This window comes from Lagopus leucura, unplaced genomic scaffold, assembly GCF_019238085.1.
Source record: "Lagopus leucura isolate 7727_CA_CO unplaced genomic scaffold, USGS_WTPT01 Super-Scaffold_73, whole genome shotgun sequence".
NCBI classification, from domain to species: domain Eukaryota; kingdom Metazoa; phylum Chordata; class Aves; order Galliformes; family Phasianidae; genus Lagopus; species Lagopus leucura.
The window spans coordinates 82,982,330-83,001,799 of NW_024962252.1; the positions used below are offsets into that span (position 1 = coordinate 82,982,330).

At 36.7% G+C, this 19,470-nt stretch overlaps 1 protein-coding gene across 1 annotated transcript in view; it reads right to left on the reverse strand.

Annotated features, from left to right (window-relative positions):
* Positions 1–19,470, reverse strand: part of USH2A (usherin) — a 394,411-nt gene that overhangs the window by 106,828 nt on the left and 268,113 nt on the right. The window contains exons 44-47 of the mRNA XM_042878308.1: positions 9,730–10,064; positions 6,294–6,416; positions 3,294–3,457; positions 1,092–1,301 (exon numbers count right to left, since the gene is read on the reverse strand). Of these exons, the coding sequence (XP_042734242.1) occupies positions 1,092–1,301; positions 3,294–3,457; positions 6,294–6,416; positions 9,730–10,064 (832 nt within the window). The remainder of the gene's footprint in view (positions 1–1,091; positions 1,302–3,293; positions 3,458–6,293; positions 6,417–9,729; positions 10,065–19,470) is intronic.

Here is a 19,470-nt window from a genome sequence, read left to right on the forward strand (position 1 = left end):
TATTCACCCATCTGCAGTGCCAACACATAAACATTATTTTTATGTCTCCCCAACCCCAATCTTTCCAAAAGAGAGAAAAACAAAGCATTTTGCTTTTAAAGCAAAACCTGAGATCAAAATACTTTATCTCTGGTGGAACGTGACGTTATCAGCCTTATAGCTGAAGCAAGATGAAGCAATATGCAATATTGTCATTATGTAAATGGCTTTGAATGTTGATTACTATAGGTAATGATGAAGTCTAACACTTATTTTAAAAAAAAAAAAAAAAAAAGAAAGAAAAAACAAACCTTCCTTAGCGTTAAATTACATAATTATCTAAGCATGTCAGAAATAACTATGCGAAGTCCTCTTTTTATCATAAGGACCCATCTTTACCAGTTGAAAAATTGCCCTTGCAATCGATTCTATTTTATAAACAAAAGGTACTGACCTTTGGCATCAGAAAGGAAATGGAATCCTTATTTAAAGGGCTTTACTAATGACCTGGAACACTTGCTTCTGAGGTAATGATTTTATAATGTTTATAATGAGACTTTATAAAGCAAAAAGATTAGAAAGACCATTCTAAACACATTTTAGATTCACTTTTTTTTTCCCCTCATCCCTACCTCCTAACACACATGCATTTGCTAACTGGCATAGAAATGACTCATAAAGTAATTTTCTCGGAGGGTGAACTTACACTTAGAGTTTCTGGTGACTCAGGAAAGGCCCTCATATACGTCTGTCATGTCAAAAGCACATCGCTTCACAGAGCAAATCTTTTAAAAAAACATTAATTGTTTTAAAATTCCACCATTTATTGATAGGAACTCAGTTCCAAACTTAGTGTACACAGATGTACGTAGGAGAAGATGAGAACAAACTGGGTTAATATCTGCTATTAGAGCTTTTGCTTCTGTCTCAGTGGGACCCGATATTGATCTACCACATGATGACAACCAGCACTTAAGCATTTTAGCGTTTTAGCCCTTTTTCCTCTTATACCGGAAATTTTATAATGGAAGGATGACTGATCTCAACCCTAACAAAAATCAATCAATTTCATTCTCAGAGTTTAAGTCAAGCTGCATTCACTGCTAACCAACCTCCATCTGAAGTAATCACTCGCACAACTTCACTGTTGATGCTGTGGGCTCCGTTAAAAACTTGAAAGAATATTTGATACTCTGTGTTGGGCTGCAAATCACCTATGACTGCATAGTTTTCATCAGCCTGAATCCTCAGAGATCTTCCATCAGCAGTGGAATTCAAGGAGAGGATATAGTATTCAACATCTCCTTGCAAATCCTGTAGTGCTGAGAAAGGAAAAACATTGGGACAACAACAGAAATATTCAGTCAGACTATTTCTCATCAAAAACGTTTATCTTGAAGACAAAAGCGGATTTTTGCGAATCTCCTTACTGTAAAATTATGCAAAGATTCCATCAAGTTCTTTAATGTCCACCCTACACCAATAAGCACAGAATGCTCTTCCAAATTTCTCAAAATAATTGACAGCCCATCACCATATGGGGAAGATTTTTTTCCTCTAAATGTCAAGTAAATTAAGTGATGAAGCCTGCTGCCAGCAATGGTGTGTGGACCTTGCATTTCACCACTGCAAAACAATGTCTGGACTTTTGTCTGGACAGAACGCAGACAGCTAAACCTTGTGCTATGCTACTGGCTTAAGACGAGAAACAATGATTTTTTTTTTTCCTTCCTGGCATGCAGAATACTGCATTCCTATTTCATCACTTTAGCCATGGGAAACAAACGTTACACTCAACTCTACACAGGTAGCCATTTAGCCACAGTGAAAATGGAAATCTACTGCTGCTACCTTAGAACAACCATGAGAGTATCTACATATAAATGCATCACACCTTCAGAAGAATTATATTTACAGGTGAAAAAAGAAAAAGTATCATTTCTTCCTAAAATGTGTTTTACACAGTAGTAGCTTCCCTAGTGGAAGGAAGAAACAACAGTACTATTTTCTAGCTACATATGGAAGGAGATCCATTGGTCTGAGGTAGGTGGATAAGGAAGAATTCCAGACAACCCTTGCTTCTCCGTTTTATCAACTCAGATATAGTCTTATTTTATCTGTCCTGCAACTGCTTTTCCAGCAGGAATCAAGATAAATCTTTGATCACTGAAATACTGCTTTAGATGACATATTCCACTGAACAGAACTCAGATAACTAGAGAGAATTAAAAGCCAGAAATTTGTTGAAAACCAAAAGCTTACATGCAAATTTCGTAATATGCAGTTTTGTCATATAAATTGTTAATGGAGCAATAGATTATTTTAAGTGGTACAGATTAAAAAAATGTCTGAAATCTCTTGGAATATGCAGAAAGAGAGAACAGCAAATTAAGGACTCTCAGGTTTCTAAAGAAAACAAGAAAATTATTTAAAATTAATACTGTGGAAAAAGGAAACATGAGCATTCAAAATAGGGAATACGATTATTGTAACATACGAAGTAATAAAATATGCTAAGGTTTTCCAGTAACGAACAGATCTGCCTTGGCATTTAAACTCTGCATTCACAAATATGTATATATATTTATACATATATGTATAAATGTATGTATGTACATATAGTTTCTCCAATACGTATGGAGGAAATATCCAAAGGATGAATGAAAATAAAACCAGATTGCATTACTCACATCTAGAAGGTCAGAGGTTTAGATTACTAAGGTAATGAAACTTCAGTGAGCTGCTTCAGATCTATTACATTTGTCAGTTTTTATAAGCATGCTTTCTTCAGGCACGCAGCTATAAAATAAAGACACTACATTTGTTGCAATTCACCACCCAGTCCTTACAAAATCATTTGCATGTAAGCCATGAAGAAATTCCCTACTGCTGCATTAGCTAACTAACTAGAGAAATTGGCCAAATCCATTTTAAGAGTAAAAGGAGAGAAAAAGTGAATCCTCTCATCTTGAAAGGACGTATATGTAGATTTTCATACAAAGAGATGAAATATAACACAAAGACAACAGAATTTTGGGTGCTGTGGTGTTGATTTCTCATGATCTTGCATTAATTAATTTTTTTTGCTTCCACTATTCTCCTTCTGCAGAAATACCATATAGTAAGTACAAACACGACTGAGAAATAGCAAAATGTGCACATTTCCCCCCCTGTTTCTTCCCTCTCCTTTCAAGGACACTTAGCTGCATTATAAATCAAGACAAGGACTGTATTTCCTATGAGAGCAAAGCAGACCAACGTAAGTGATGGCAGGTTAACATCTAGTTACTGGAATAAATACTAAGCACACTTACTTGGTTTTGACCATTCCACTTCTACAGCAGTATGATTAACAGCACGTGCAATGAGGATACTTCCTTTCTCCGGTAATCCTGCTAATGTAGTAGCTATCACTTCTTCACTTGATGTATATCCTACCTCGTTGTGCACTATGAGCTTGTACTCGTATGTTGTGTACCTAAGACATTTTAAAAATAATTACATGGAAGAAAAAAATGCAGATGGAGAAAACATTTGTTTTAACACATCTGCCTGCGCCAAAGTTTTGTTGCTCCTTTTTCCCACCACCCTCTTCAGAAAATTGCAGCTGCATGCCTTGCACCAATGAAGACTCTGTAAGAGCTGTCTTATTCTTGGAAATAATTCAGCACCATTAACATGGTAACAAGAATAGAGCACGTTATTTCACTTCTTCATAGTTGTAGCTTCAGAGGTGTTGAGAGATTATAGCTCAATTCAATATGTAATTACAGTAGTGGCATCCTGCCAAAATTTGGATCAGAATTTAATCAAATGAGGCTTTTTTCCCCTTTAGGGAAGCACATTGATTTTAACTTGCAGAATCTCATTTGTAAAAGTGATTCACCACGCAGTCAGGACTCCGCCACTGCAAAAACATGAAAAAAAGCACCTAATAATGCAAATCCACTTAATAAAGTAATTTTCTTTGCAACTGTTTATATTGAACTTATACAGATTTATTAAATTCTACATGTATATTTAGTAAATCAAGTGAGTATCACTCCATAATTTATTCTCTAACTCAAATGACATTAAGGGAGATTCCATAATCTCAAAATTATTTTCATCATCAGAAGCTTGATGCAAAACTGTGTAATTACAATAACACAGGATAATCTTGTTCAAAGTTTTGCTGAATCTACATCACTGAAAGAACTGTCTATGAATACAATAAAGGAACTGCAAATACTCAATATCTGGAGATTTCTCCATAAAAAGCCATTAACAATGTATATTTATTTTGATTTTTTAATTTTTTTTTTACTCTTTTATTTTAGAACTCTATATAATGCAACCACCCAGCCTTATTTTCCAAAGAGCTAAGCTTTAACAGTTCCTCTGAGAAGGGGAAACTAATGGGACCTCATAGATCCCATTATAATGATAGGCATTTTTAAAAAAGATGATAACATACACTGTGAGCACAGGACTCGTGAGCATATGATATTTTCTTGGACTGGATGAATATTTTCCTGGATCCTGCATGGGATCTATTCTAGTCTTGCAAGTTAAGAGTGAAAATATCAGATTTGTTTTTGGATTCACATTTTCAACACTGAAAACTACTAGAACACTAATCTATTAGAAATGAAACAGCCATTTGAAGTAACCACTACCAAAATAGACTTCTGGCAGGAATATAATAAAGAGACACAGGAATGCAATAAAAAGACACATTTTTAAACGTGACACAAATATGTAAAATAAATTTTGAGATTTAGATTTTCCGTGAAAAGTAAGGCTAGAATCCCTCTGTATCTTTTTTCTAGCCACAAATTCCTCTTGAGCCACAAAAAGCAAAAAGACAGTTTTAGGCTGCAAAGCCCTCTCCAAAACAAGCATTCAGGTGTATCCAATGGCTGGGCACACTTTTCTGGCCACAATTGCTTCAACCCAAAACTTCCTTTTGCCACTGAGACCCTGTGGGAACTTGTTCCAGCACTGCTGAAAAGAGCTATGTTAAGACCAAAGAGTCATAGAACCATTAAGGTTTGAGAAGACCTCTAAGATCATCTAGTCCAACTGTCAACCTACCACCAACACTGCTCACTAATTACATCCCTCAGCACCACATCTACATGGTTCTTGAATACCCCAGGGAGGGTGACAAGCACTCCTCGGACAGCCTATTCCAATGCCTCACTGCTCTTTTGGTGACGGTGTTTTTCCTAATAATCAACTTGGAAATTCTATGGAAAATTTCAAACATGATTTAAGAAAGAAATGGACATGTGGTCAGGGTTGGATTAAAGAACGGCTGCATGATGCATGATCAGATGCTTACAGTAAGCAGGCAGGGAAAAGCCAGAGGCCCTAGCCCTTGGCTCAGTTCAGTCTATACAACAACACTCAAGAGCAGAGGTCACGTTCTGCTGCTTCACATCATGCTCAGCAGAGATGCCCAGACAGATTTTATCAAAGTAGAAGTAATGTACATGTATTTGACGGGCAGCGATTGATATGCAGTCCTCATAAATCATGCCAGCTCACAAGCACAGAGAAGACACACATTCTGAAAACATCTACGAATATTTTACCAAAACTTTACTTGCAAAAGAACAATGCAAAATCTGTATTGCGTCTTCCATAAGGATTTCTGAAGAGGGTATTTGCTTGTTTTTAAGATGTTAGCCTAGACTCTGTGATGGGAATAAAGACTGAATGAGAGCAAATGCCTTGTTCTATACCCCACAGTACATCCGTAATATCCCGAGAAACAGAGTGCACCTTCCTTTTCCCCATTTTCTGCACTCCACATTTAATTATGATGAAGCTACAACAAAGCTGCCCTTAAATTACATCTGTTCAAAATGCACTAAGTACTTTCCTCAAGCTTAGAGATATGAAGGCAATCATTAAGCTAAACACACAAGAAAAAACAATGCAGAAACCACCTTTCAGATGTATTCCAACTAGGACTTCACAGTTATTCTGCATGTGCTATGATTTTGCCAAAATCAGACATATGTACGAAACTAGAGCATTTGTACATGTAAATATAAATAGCTTGATTGCACACAGATGCTAAAACTTCACAAGACTTGCGCATTCATTTGACTTTTAGAGCAATATAATACATGAAAGAGTCAAGAATGACCGAGTAATAATAAATCCCCACATATTAGAATGATTAACACCAAAGATGATGACAAAAACTATTTCATTACATAATTAATATGTTCACTACATAAAGACACAAGAAATACTTTGAACTATTAAACATACACTATACAAAATGCCAGCATTTGTTTTTATAGTTTTTGTAATCTCACCTGCTAAGACCCTTATCTTCATAAAACCACTGAGTTCCTGAGTAAATATTGTGCCACAGATTTAAATCTTCGGGGGGATTTGATGCAAGTGGTTGCTGGATTTTACGTCTCAGGAGCTCATATCTAACACAAAAGACAAGCAGAACACCAGGATTATCTCAACTAATGTTATTACACACAAAAAAAAAAAAAAAAATCTTTTTTTTTTTTAAAGCCACATATTATTTTGTTTTCACAGCTGTAAACTTTCTGAGATAAACATTCCATTTAATGTTTAATGATTTAAAACATTTAGTTACTTAAACTGCTTTGAAAATGAAAAATGAGCACTTTCATTGGAAAGACTAAATGTATTTAATAATCCACAGATTTTAAAATCGTGGAAATGGTATGAAGATGAAGTCCAAGTCCAAATAGTCCAGTTACAGTGTCTTGCACAGACTTGACTCATGTCATCTGACATGCATAGACTGTTCCTGAATATGAAATTGAAATGTCTCTCTTGCAAATGTACTGAAATATGTAACCTTGCTATTACTATTTTACACTACTTAAGTGTGCATTTGTGTTTAACGTGTTCATAAATAATCTCAGTGTTGATTATAGATGACAAACGGGCATAGAGTGAGTTTACTTTTCCATTGACAGGGCTTAGCAAAACAATATTGTATTTGAGTAGCTATTCATGATGTGAGCTTGAAAGACCAAACTACTTATTCCTGGCTTTCATGGGTAGCTGAATGTGTATTCCTGTCTGTTATCCAAACAGCATGTCAGCTGAAGGCCATCTTTCAAAAGGTTTGCCATAGGACTGCCTGTTTCAGACCAGCCCTTCCACTCACTCTGCATCACTCACTCTTTCTCATATTTTATATAAAGTCTATATGGAATTTAACAAAGATTAAGTCGCTTCATGTCTATACAAACTATACGTTGTATTTTGTAATCATTCTAGGGATTACACAGAAAACTATATTCTAAAGGAAACAAATATATAGATTTGTTCAAAATCCTGTAGGATTATTATTCTTTATTGCATTTCACAGAACAATTTTAATAGGACTTTCATTTCAATTTTTTGGTATTGTTTCTTTGTAAGTCACTAGAGATTTATCTTTCTTCTACCTTCCTTCTATTTATTCTACCTTCTACCACAGTGGAATTGCTTTGGATGGTAAGCTGCAGTTTTTATCAAAACAATAGTTACATATGTCTATTTAGTCACTTAAGTTGGCAAAATTCTAAGTTCTGAATTGCTTTGTATCCCCCAGTACAGCTGGAAATGTAGTTCTTTCAAATTCCAGCACAGAATTGTAGGGGTTGGAAGGGATTTCTGGAGATCATCAACTCCCTGCTGAAGCAATTCTGTACAGTAGGTTGAGCAAGAAAGCATCCAGGTGGGTTTTGAGTATCTCCAGAGAAAGACGGTCCACAACCTCTCTGGGCAGCCTGTTCCCATGCTCTGTCACCCTCATAGTTGAGTTCTTGTGTTCACATGGAGCTTCCTATATTCCAGTTTGTGCTCCTTGTTCTCTTGCTGCATGCCACCAAAAAAATCTTGAAGACTTTTCCCTTAAGCACTTATTTCTGAAAAAATTTCCTTTGATGTACAAGCATTCTGCACTGGAGAAGTTCAACATCCTATCACAGTAGTCTTTCTGACCACTGGCTGCGTGTGCAATTTGACTTCATTTTTTTGATGTTAAGATCATTCCAGATTTGAGGCCCTGAATTAAGCTGGTATATAATGGATACTGCATACAATGATTTTGTGTTGATTCAAGTGCAGAAATCAGCTGATAAGCTCTGATTCATGGGAGTTGAAACCTCTGCACCGTGGAAGCAAGGCCATACGCAGGAGTTCCAGATAACTTTCTTCATTGATTTGGGGAAATAATCCTCAACAGAGACAAGCAAGCATTGTGACACTGACCATAGCAATGTGAAACCAAACTATCATTGCTGGAACTGGGAACATAACTATGGAAATCAAATAACAAAAACTAATTTAACTACAACTTCATAAAAATATTTAGGTGACTTTATGTGAGAGTACAACTCTCACATCAGTGGTTTATCAATGCCAACATAATCCAAAGACAGACTATTACAGTTTCATTAGGAACACTCCTGGCATGATCTGTCTAACGTAATTCATAGACAAGCTACAAAAAACTTCAGAATTTTTCTGAACATTGGATTATGATCATGTGCAAATCACCTTCACTGGCAGCTGCTGCTGCTGCTCTGTTTGCTGCAGACTTATTGCTCCATCATGCTGTACAGAGCAGCTGCTCCAGTGGTGGTTCTTGTTGAGGACAGCATGGCAGGCACACCATGAAGGAAATGAAATCTGCAGATGTAGGAATTACTTCAATAATCTATGGTAAAATGGCCATGTTGCTAAATCCAGAATAACAAGCTGCTTTTCAGTTGTAGTGTGCTCTAATTAAGCCTGAAGAAAAAGTCAAGCTACTGTGTATAATAATGTAGGCAACTGAAATAGCATTACACGATAATTACTGAGCCCATCAGTGCACCTAGAAGAGAGCTACAGATGGCTTATGGAGATATAAGTTTACAGACAATATTTCGCAAAACCTTAAAGCACCAGATAGACAGATTTGACTTTTTAAAATTATGTGCACTTTCTAAATCTTCATGTATTCAAATCCTTGGTGGTTTTTTGTTTGTTTGTTTGTTTTTCTTAATGCACACATAGTAATCACAGAATCAAGATTCCCATTCCACGACTGCAGAAAAATCTCAGAGGAAAAGCCTTATTTTAGTTCCTGTGGAAAAATCCAGATTTATATACCTACCACTTCCTTACAGTAAGCATTTTCATCTCTGATTAGAACCTTGTATTACTTTAACTTCTCTTTCTTTTACTCTTTCATTCACAACTTGATTAATAAGTTTAGTTCTGAAGCTTATTTTGTGTTATCATGTCACCTTTGTCATAAATAGCCCACATACGTTCACAGAGATCTCATGTTTTTCTTGACATCTTTTCAGCGAAACATTGCCTGAACCTACCATCAACAACTAGCTGATCCTACAGAGCAAAACAGTTATATGGCTTTGCGAAGATCCCACGCATGCTCTTTCTGCCTTTTCAGGCAGTGCTGATTTGAAAGACCCATAGGATTCTTGAAAGCATTCTTTCAAGAAAAGTAAATTCCACAGCATGGATGCCACATGTGCTCTCAATAGTCCTGTCTCCTCTGAAGTTCAAAGTAATTCAAAGTTCACCCAACATTATCTGCCTCCAGACATACTCAATTTCTGTAAGTCCTCTCATGGGCACCTGAACCCGAAAGAGGAACTTCAGAATGAGAAATGAAGAGATTGCATGATAAAGTTTGCATTGCCTAAAATTTTCTGAGTCAGACATAGAAGAAAACTGCTAATTCATCAGCAACTAAAAGCTTACCTCAAATGAGGACCATTTGGCCTTAGTGGTGGTTGCCAAGATATGGCAATAAAGGACTCACTGATCGGAGTCACAGACAAGGGACTGATGCCCTCAGGAGCAGTTGAAGGTGTGGTCACACTGGTAGGCAAACTCTCTGTGCAGCCTCCTAGTAAGCCATTGCCTCCAGAACAAGCTACTACAGTGATGGAGTAGTTTGTGTATGGTAAAAGATTAGTCACCAAGTAACTTAATGTTGATGCAGAATTTCCAGCAATGACAATTCGTGGATCAGGCATGCGAATCTCGTAGTTTAGGATTTCACCATTCTGTATCAGAGGAGGTTTCCATGAGACCTGAAGGAGGAGAAAAATATAAAAATAAATGACTGACTGCAGAATGCAGAAAAACAGATGCAACATGGTATAAATGGGCACAGACATAAACTCAAATGGGCTTTTACTTCTCTGTCATGACAGACTTTGTGTTTGACTCAGGTATCTGAGACTGATTTTTAAAGGTACTTCAGCCAGAAATCTAACCTTTAATTTCAGAGAGGGTTTCTGGCCTGGGGTTTCGGAGATGACACTAGCCATTGAAAATCTACCATCAAGCTGGACCAATAAAATGGGAGCGCTCCACTTCGTTCTAAAGGTATTCAGGTGCATTAGCAAAAATGCACTGAGCATCATAAATACCACTGTTATTTATTTGCTTAAGATATACTGCTTGGTGTGTTTGCCTCTTACTGGTAGAGTAAGAACAAATCTTGTTTAATATTTGCATCATTTTCAGAAATGTATAATTGCATTAGCTCCTAAAAAAGCCAAGACTTTTCATACTTCTTATATGATGAAATCTCCTATTTTTCATTTTTCAGTAAATTACATTGCTAATATCAGACAAATAACATTTTTTCCATTTTCAAAATTATAAAATTATGCTGAGAATACTTAACACTGCTATGCTTCTGTCTTGATTTGATTTATACTTTTTTTTTTTTTTCAAATGCATTTTATCTATGTATTATTCTTACCAATTCCAGTGAGGAATCACCCCAAATCACTGTACCATAAACTGTGATAAAGTGCAAGGATGCTCTTCATACTTTTGTAAGGCTTTTTGCAAATGTATCATGAGAGAGAGGATTTCAGTCCAACGTAATGAGGACATGCAACTATTATAAAGAAACTCAAAGTTTATAAAGTTTGCATAATAGCATTGATTAGTCCTTCATTCCCTAGAACTCTCACTGTAGGAAGTATAGCACCAGTTCTTTTCTCATCCCTGTGCCTGTTTTCCCTGCTACTGACCCACTCATCTAAAACAACTGCTGCTTTTTTCCTCCTGTGCATGGGATATGCAAGGTTTGAATACAACAATGGAAAGGACACAGCACTGGAGAACATCAAGATGAAGATATGTGAAGAATAAAATAAATATAATAATGAAGTTGTGATACTGAGATACCTCAAGGTGAATGTTTTTCAATAATTCTCTCCAGTATCTGAAGGAAGTGTCTTTAAAATGGTATATACACTATTACAGAAGGCAATGGAAACAGAGAAGCTTGATTTAAAAGTGATTTTTAAAGGACTCCTGGGGATTAGGAAGTGTTATATCTTAGGTACAGAAGGACCTCTCAGGCTGTCAGACTTGCAAGAAACCTGGCAGCAAAGTACTAGAGAAAGCTGAAGGATTTTGATAACAGAATCTGGAATACAATTAAACAGAGAATTAGAAACAGGGTGATTTTGAGTAAAGACAGCACAAACAAGATTATTGGTGCCCACATAGGAAAGGCTTAGCTCTGGCTAATTATCAAATGCTGCATTCAGATTTCTGTTACTTGTGGTCCCAAATAATGATCAAACAAATAAAGTACTATAAACACAGCACTGCAAAATTTCACAGAATGTAGGACGCAGTTCTGCACTGTTCTCACAGACACTGAGCAGAACTCTCATTCTAAGGTAGTTAATGAGATCTGGTTGTAAGTTTAAGAAGCAGACAAGAGTGGATTATTAAAGCAGGCAACAGAATGTTTTGTTTTCAAGTGCAATTAGAAAGCATTCAGGTCAGTAAATTTCAGGTGAAGTCTCCAATCCCAATGCTTTTTGTTGTTATCATACTGCACACACCAACAGGATGCATTGTATATAGCACAGAAAAAGGGGAGTGTGCATGGGCTGCTTATTTTTGGGGACTTACTTTGGAGTTACTGAAAAAGCAGAGAAAACATCAACGGATGGAACACCACAGTAAAACACACATTTTTGCAACGATTATATATATATATATTTGAGGTATATATATATATATATATATGTATATATATATTAGAGGTGTAGCACCTGTTCTGAAATTTTGCTTTGGTGAAGTGTGACTGAAGATAATATATTCTAATTTTTTTTTTTTTTTCAGAGTGCTAATACAGTACAATTTGTCATTACCAGCAAGAAAAACCCTCTTACTTGTTGCTAAATGCAAGGCAGCATCTAATAGAAGACCTGCATGTCAAATGCTTTGGAACATTCCTGGTATTACCCTCTCAGAAGAAAACACTGTCTATGAATGCTCACCTTATACAAAATCTTATTTAATCACTCCTTTTACTCTGCATTTTAGATACACAAATTTTATGTCTAGCCAAACAAAACTAGATAATAGAATTTGCACAGGACTTGTCATATAATGTAACTCCTTGACATAAGGACTGTGTTAATGTCGTGAGAAGAACAGACACAAATCCAGAATCTCAGTTCATGAGTCTTATATGCAATATGGAAGTCACCAGGTGTTCCTTCACAGTATTTGCTGTGCACTAGAAGATAAAAAGTTTCATAGTGTGCATAACCTATATGCTGCATGGGGCTTACACTGGGAAATTTTTTTTTAAGAGAAGTGAAAACCAGGCTGAATAATTCAATCAGCAGGACCATAACACAGAAATGAAACTTATTTTCTTCTGTGCATGGGTAGATCACGCAAAGATATGAAGAGTAGTTACTGTTTTGTTTAATATTTTTAGAACTAGACAAAAGGATGACCAAGGATACCGACAGTCACTGGTCAGCTGATGTGCTTTGAGTTGCCTACGTCAGCTTGCAGTGACAGGACATGAAGCTATCAACCAGCCTCTCTCTCTTCGGTAAGGAAAGCTGTTGTCTTTTCACTTCAGTGACAGGCCAAGGTCAAGGGACTGCCTGACCAATATGATGTAAAGGAAGGTGATGGAGGCAGCTTGGTTAACACATATGACACTGCTGGATCACTTCTCCACTTCAATGCGCCAAGGTTTGAGGTAAGAGCTTGGCAATGCATGAAAGCAGGAAAGCTCACTAGACAGGCTGTGTTGGAAGCAGTAACAGTTTGTTCATTGATTTGAAGCTCAGCACTGAGACCATGAAAGAGGATGCCCATGAGGAAGAGAGAATAAGGTAACTACTGGGAGAGATTAACTGATTCAATGTAATGACTCTGGAAGCTGTCATTTAAAGATCAAAGCACCTTATTTTCTCCACCACAAAATTTAAAGAGACAGAAATTAGCCATTTTCTCCCCATTAAACACTTATAACCTTGAAAGTCTTTTTTTTTTTAATTATTTTTTATTTTTTATTTTTTTTCTGTGACAGCAGTTGAAACCCGCAGTTTAGTTCTGAGCTATGGTAAGGGAGGCATTGGCACTTAACTGTTTTAATAGTTCAGGCCTGGCTTTAACAGTTTGTTTTCAAATCAGCATGTTTGGCTTCATTCTATTTTAATTTCTCCTTGCTACTGCTTGTAATATCTACGAACTCAAATAAATACACTACTGAGAGCTTTTCACTGTTGGTCTCAGAGCGCAGTGTTAGTCTCAAATTGCAAGTGTTATCATTTAAGTTTTACTGATGAATAGACTAAATCCCAGAATAAGTTACATAACAGAAAGAAGAAAACCTGAAAAGAAAGACTATCCCAATTCTGCACTCTAGACACTGAACCACCGTCCTTCGCAAAAGAAAAATAAAAAAATCAGAAGTAGCTGGGAGATTAATTTTGTCACGAGGTCTCATCTGACCTCACAGAAATTATATCAGGTTTCAATCAGAAGTCAGCATCACACCAGAAAAGCAAATCCTGACTGAGGTCAATGATAATTACTCTTACAGACTTTGCAAATGAATTATATTCAGCTTCAGCTCTATCACAGAAGAACTGTACAATCAGCTTTGCAATAACAGACTACTGCTACAAAAACTTCTCTAGCTCTCTCATAGATGGGGGGATATGCAGATGAAAACCTGATTAGTTCACCTCGCTGTATGATCTGTACTAAATGAGCAAGCTGTGCAAGAAATCACAATCCTAAAATGTGGAAAACCTCTGGTGTGTAAGTTAAGGTTGTTCCTATGGGTGTTGGTGTATCCTAAGTCGCTCAAGCAGCACTTATGTGGCAAATAAACCAAGGTCTCCCTGACCTTAGCAGCACTACAAGGCAATCTTCACACAAGGATTGATTGCTCCTAAATAATTTCCCCAATGCACCAGGCATACCTGCATAAAACTGCAATAGAAGTGAACAAATCCCAACCTTTTTCCTCCTCCAAATAAAGCTGCCAGGTCTTCTTGCATTCAAGGCCTACACACCTTCAGCGTTCAAGGAGCAGACGTCAGGGTTGCTCATATTCTTAAAATATTCTTAGACAACTGTCACTTGAAGCATTTTGAGAATGAAGAAACAAAACACTAGGAGTTTAACCTGAAGGAGAGGTCTTATCAACGTCATGCTTTATCACAGAGGTAAAATGCTAAAGCTTCACGTTTGTGTTATTCACCAGCTTCAGCAACCATGGAGTTATTCCAGCAACAATTCCAACAACATCCAACCCTCTGTAATCAGAAGCAACTTCACAGGGCAGCACACATTAAAGCACGAGATAAAAGTGACTTCCGAACACGCATCTATGTTGGTAATTTCATAGGAATTGGGTAAATAATAAAGGAAACAGCTTTCTTTTCACAAATCGTACTCAAACTGTAACTAAAGCTATTTCACAACATAAGTGAAGTGTAAGTGGCATCTGTTCCGCACAACTGAAATCTTCTCTCGGGCCTTGTAGCTCCAGCCTCAATGCAACAATGACAACAGGCATTTAGCTGTCCACTGTCCAACTTCTGAGCCAATAAAGGACAGAATTCAACATATGTATATATATTGGGCCCTGTTAATTTTGTTTTCTGACTTTTAGATCCAATTTATTGGTCAAATCTGAAAAATAGTTACTAGAAATAGCTACTTTGGCAACAGGAAAGGTTGTGGACTGCTCAGTCTGCAGGCTTCCACTCTATTTATCTATGTTACCATTTCTTACATGCAAAGAAAATGGCAGGTGAACTGTAACTCAAGTGATTGTCATCTGAAGGTGACAACAAATATAAACGGCACTGGAAATAGAAGCCTAGAACCCTTCCTCAATCAGAGAGCCATAAGGAAATACTTGAGAAACGGAAGTAATTACTACAGAATTAATGACATGGTCTGAAATCAACACGCACAAAAGAAATTAGAAAGAAGAATGACAGTTCGGGGCTATAGAATCACAACTATACTGCATTTCTAACACACAATATGTACATAACATGAATCAAGAGAGAAGTCAAATAAATTATAATAATTTTTGGTTTTCTCATTTTGCATCTAATAAATTTGAAAGAAGTTTCTGCAGCTGATGTTATAATGAAGGAATACTGGAGCACAAGAATTATATGCCAATAAGGTACTTATTTCAACCACCCAGGATGAAATCAATCTCTTATCACCTATCTGCACACCAAGAAGAAAGATCTTTCCTTTGTCTTAAGAGAAACTTCATGATTAAGTACAGCTCACGCCATCTCCTAAAAAATTACACGAAGAAAGATAGAAAATGGCTGCAGCTTCTTGTCTATGGGCAGTCTAGGTGGCAGCACTGGTCAGCTAGGAAAACAAGACAGGCAAATACTCATCAGCAAGTCTCCAGTTGAGCCAGTAATTAAGATTACAGCTGCCTTCCCTATGCCAAAGATCTTAAGGGAAAACTACAGCAGCAAAAGGGAAATCTTTCTATTTAAAGTTAAATGGCCAAAGTTGGAGAATTTATAAACTGCAGTTAATTTAATTCAGTGTACACAGCCACATAATGCTTTTCCTACACAATGAATTCCTTTAAATAATTATTCACCGTGTAAACCAGCTTCTTTCTCGAGCCACTCAACCTAGCCACATTCTTGAATGTCATATCAGTGTGAAGTGTCAGATTAAAGCATCACAGCAATTGCAACCCTCACAAGAAAAGGAAACAATTTCTTTGATACTTCCGTATATTAAGGTATAGCAAATCTTGTGTAACAGGAATAACGTTCATGGCATTGGCATATACTAAATAAGTGGTTTTTGCAGTTGCTGAATACCTCCACTTCACTTTGGCATTTAATCAGCCACAAAAGCAGTTTATTGTGCAGTATACTCTACTACCACAAACATTATCAATTCAGCAAATATTAAAAAATATCATGCAGGTGTCACAGAAATGGGTACTTTAAAAATTATTGACAGCTTTACACTTCCTGTTGCACAGAAGAAAGCAAGTTAAATGTTACTGAGAGATATCAGTCCATTCTGATTAAAATAGAATGTTAAAGGAGCACATACACATCAAAAGTGTTTATGCCAAGTGACCTGCTGTGATGATATTTTCCTCCTTGCAGAGTGAAAGCTTTGGTCTATGAAAATAAGCTGTATACTCAAGTGAGTACTATCCTGGAGTGCTTTGAATTCCTCACATCCTCAAATAATTTATATTGATTCTATGACTAAATAAAGGAATGGAAATATGTTTCTCTCTCTCTCTCTCTTTTAATAAATTCTCTCTGTTTTCAGTATAAGTAAATATTTGCACTCCTGGTTTAGGGATTGGTTGCACTGACAGCTGAAAGCCTCTATTGATTTGCAACCCTGGCTTGGTAAAGGAGTCTCTCACTAATCTTTCCCACAGTGCCCTTCCAATACTTTCTGTGCTAACCTGGAAGGACAGCTCTCTCTAGGGCAAGGGGTAATTAAACTCCCATATTGGCTCCTTCTTGAAGAGATAGCTTATTTTGCATTCTCTGCTTAAGATTCACCATTGTAGATACTGAACAAGATGAGAGTGTTGTAAAGCACAAGCAGACTCCACAAATTTGATTCAATAGTAGGCTACTCAGGGGAGAAAGCCTGCAATTCTGGGACTCTCCTCAGAGTTTAAAGACAGCAATGTAAAGCAGTTCCAAATCCAATCCAACCCGCTTCCACATATGAAAGCTTTTCAACCAGCAATTGACAGTCCTCGCAAAAAACATCGCAGTAATTCTGGCCTGGAAACAATTAGGGCTGCTCTCAAAGTAATGTATTCCATTCTGTTATACTGGCCCGTGACAGCAAAGGCGGATGTTGGTGGTATGACAGTAGAGATTGAACTTTCCCACCAATATCCCTCACGTATTGTTGCTGTGTGGCAGATGGCAGCAGAGGGGCACTCTGACAAAATGGAGTCTGATGTGGAAGTGTGTATGAAGCAAAGGCGTGTTGCTGAATTCCTCCATGCAGGAAAAATGGCACCCAATGACATTCATTGACACTTCCTCAGAGAGACCCAACAGTGATGTGAGTACAGTGAGGTGGTGGTGGTGCATTTCAGTAGTGGTGACAGGACATGGAAGACAAGCCTTGTTTTGGATGATCACGCAAGATGTTTACAAGAATGGCATGCAGGCTCTTGATCTTCTAGTGAAAATACATAGCTAATGGTGGTGGTTTTGAAAAAATAGAGAACATTCTCAGCTTCAAAACACTATAAAATCCTCTTACTGTGCTCTTTGTAACTTGGAAAAAAAGTAGGAGGCAACCTATGGAACAGCCTATGTACCCATAAGTCTGTGTTGAAGACACAAAAATGGCTTGGGGAGTTATCTATACAGATCTTCTATCTTGGTAGAAAGAATAGAGAAAAAAAAGTTTTAAATGGACGCTACTTTGATTATCTCATATTCTCCTACAACAGAACAGTGACACAGACCGCATAATAGAATCTCAATATCATAGCAATGTCAACTAGTTTTCAGAATCTTACTCTGAAATGAACATGCCACAGATTTAAAGAGAGGGAAACAACCATACCACCCACTAGCAAAATAACCCATTTGACTTATGAGAAGACTAACAAGGAAGGCTGCTTCTATCTGCCAAGAAGCAGAAGGTGAGAAAAACAGTGGGTGCAACAAAGTTGTTCCACAATTCTTTCAGTTATGTTCTGCAATGAGCTCTCCCGCACCTATAACCTTATTTCAGTTTTTAGAAAGTATTGTAAATGACAGTAATAATAAAAAAACTAACAATCTCTTGCTGTCCCGAATGAGTAAGATTTTTATGGGACACTTAGAACCTTAGAAATCAGAAGTAATGTTTAATTGTCAGAACATACAGGATTTGTACCAAGTCATACATGGCATTTTTGCGTGCCTCTTGCCCTGAAATTATGAAAACTATCAAGTTAAACAATAACAAAATAAAACTAACTAAATTAAATAAAATACCAGATAAGATGGAGGAGTTTCTGTCAGCACTGTCAAAGGATACCAATAGTTCATACACCGTGAAAGAGAATTTTCACTACAGGTCAGATAATTAGAATACAGTGTATTTGGAAAAGCATATACTTAAGTCACTTTTATCAGTTAAATGCTGCCATATTTAATTTTTAACATTTTAATCTAAATATTTTAATCAAGAAAAATGAACCGCAAAATCAAAGTGTGGAAATAAAAACATCTGACCATTAATATCATTGATAGAAATTAGTCTTAACAAACTAAATAAAAACGAGACTCAAAGCAGAGAAAACCAAGCTCAAAACTGCAAGAGCAGCAGTGACACAAAGAATGTCCACGATTTGTACAGAAGGTCATACAGTGATGATATTAAAGGGCTTTAAAGACTTCTGAATGTTAATGATAGACTGGATAAGAAGAGGGAAAAAAGAGCATTCAAATTCTTTGGCAAGAAAGGAAAAAAATTCAAAGCATTGTTTTATCGTAATTAAATGATTAGAGAATGAAGACTGCACTGTCTGATTTCACGTTTCAGAAGAAATAAATGATCAAACTGACTTACAGTATTGGTAGATTCCTTAATCTTGGAACTGAGCAAAAGAAAATAAAATTACAGCTGAGCACACACCTCTGATCTCAAGAAAAGACATCCAGTCAAAAATAACAAAGCTGCTGATAACTCACGTGCTTATATAATTGGGATTGAGTGTTGACTGCATTTGGAGAAAGAAGAAAATATGGGCAAAATATAAAATTATTATGCCCTTATCACATTAACTGAAGCATTAAAGGTTGCGGTGACTTCTTTTTTCTCCACAAATATAGTTGAAGCCAATGTGTAAAAGCTCATGTAATACAATGTGGACATGGTAAGCAAGCCACTGAACTAGTGCTGCTGTTTACTCAGCATTATTTCTTCTGGTAAATCCATGAAATATGTCTTAGTGTAAACTGTGGTAGATATTAAGATGTATTTACAGAAACACAGATAGTAGAGTCTTGGATGTATATAGCCCAAATCTCCAATAAGCAGTCTGGCAATTCATCACAATTACTAGAGGTCGATCATTATTAATTCTTACGGTAACCACTGTACTCATACTGAACTCATTTGCCATTAATGTGGATGTAACAAGCAATTCCTTCGACATTA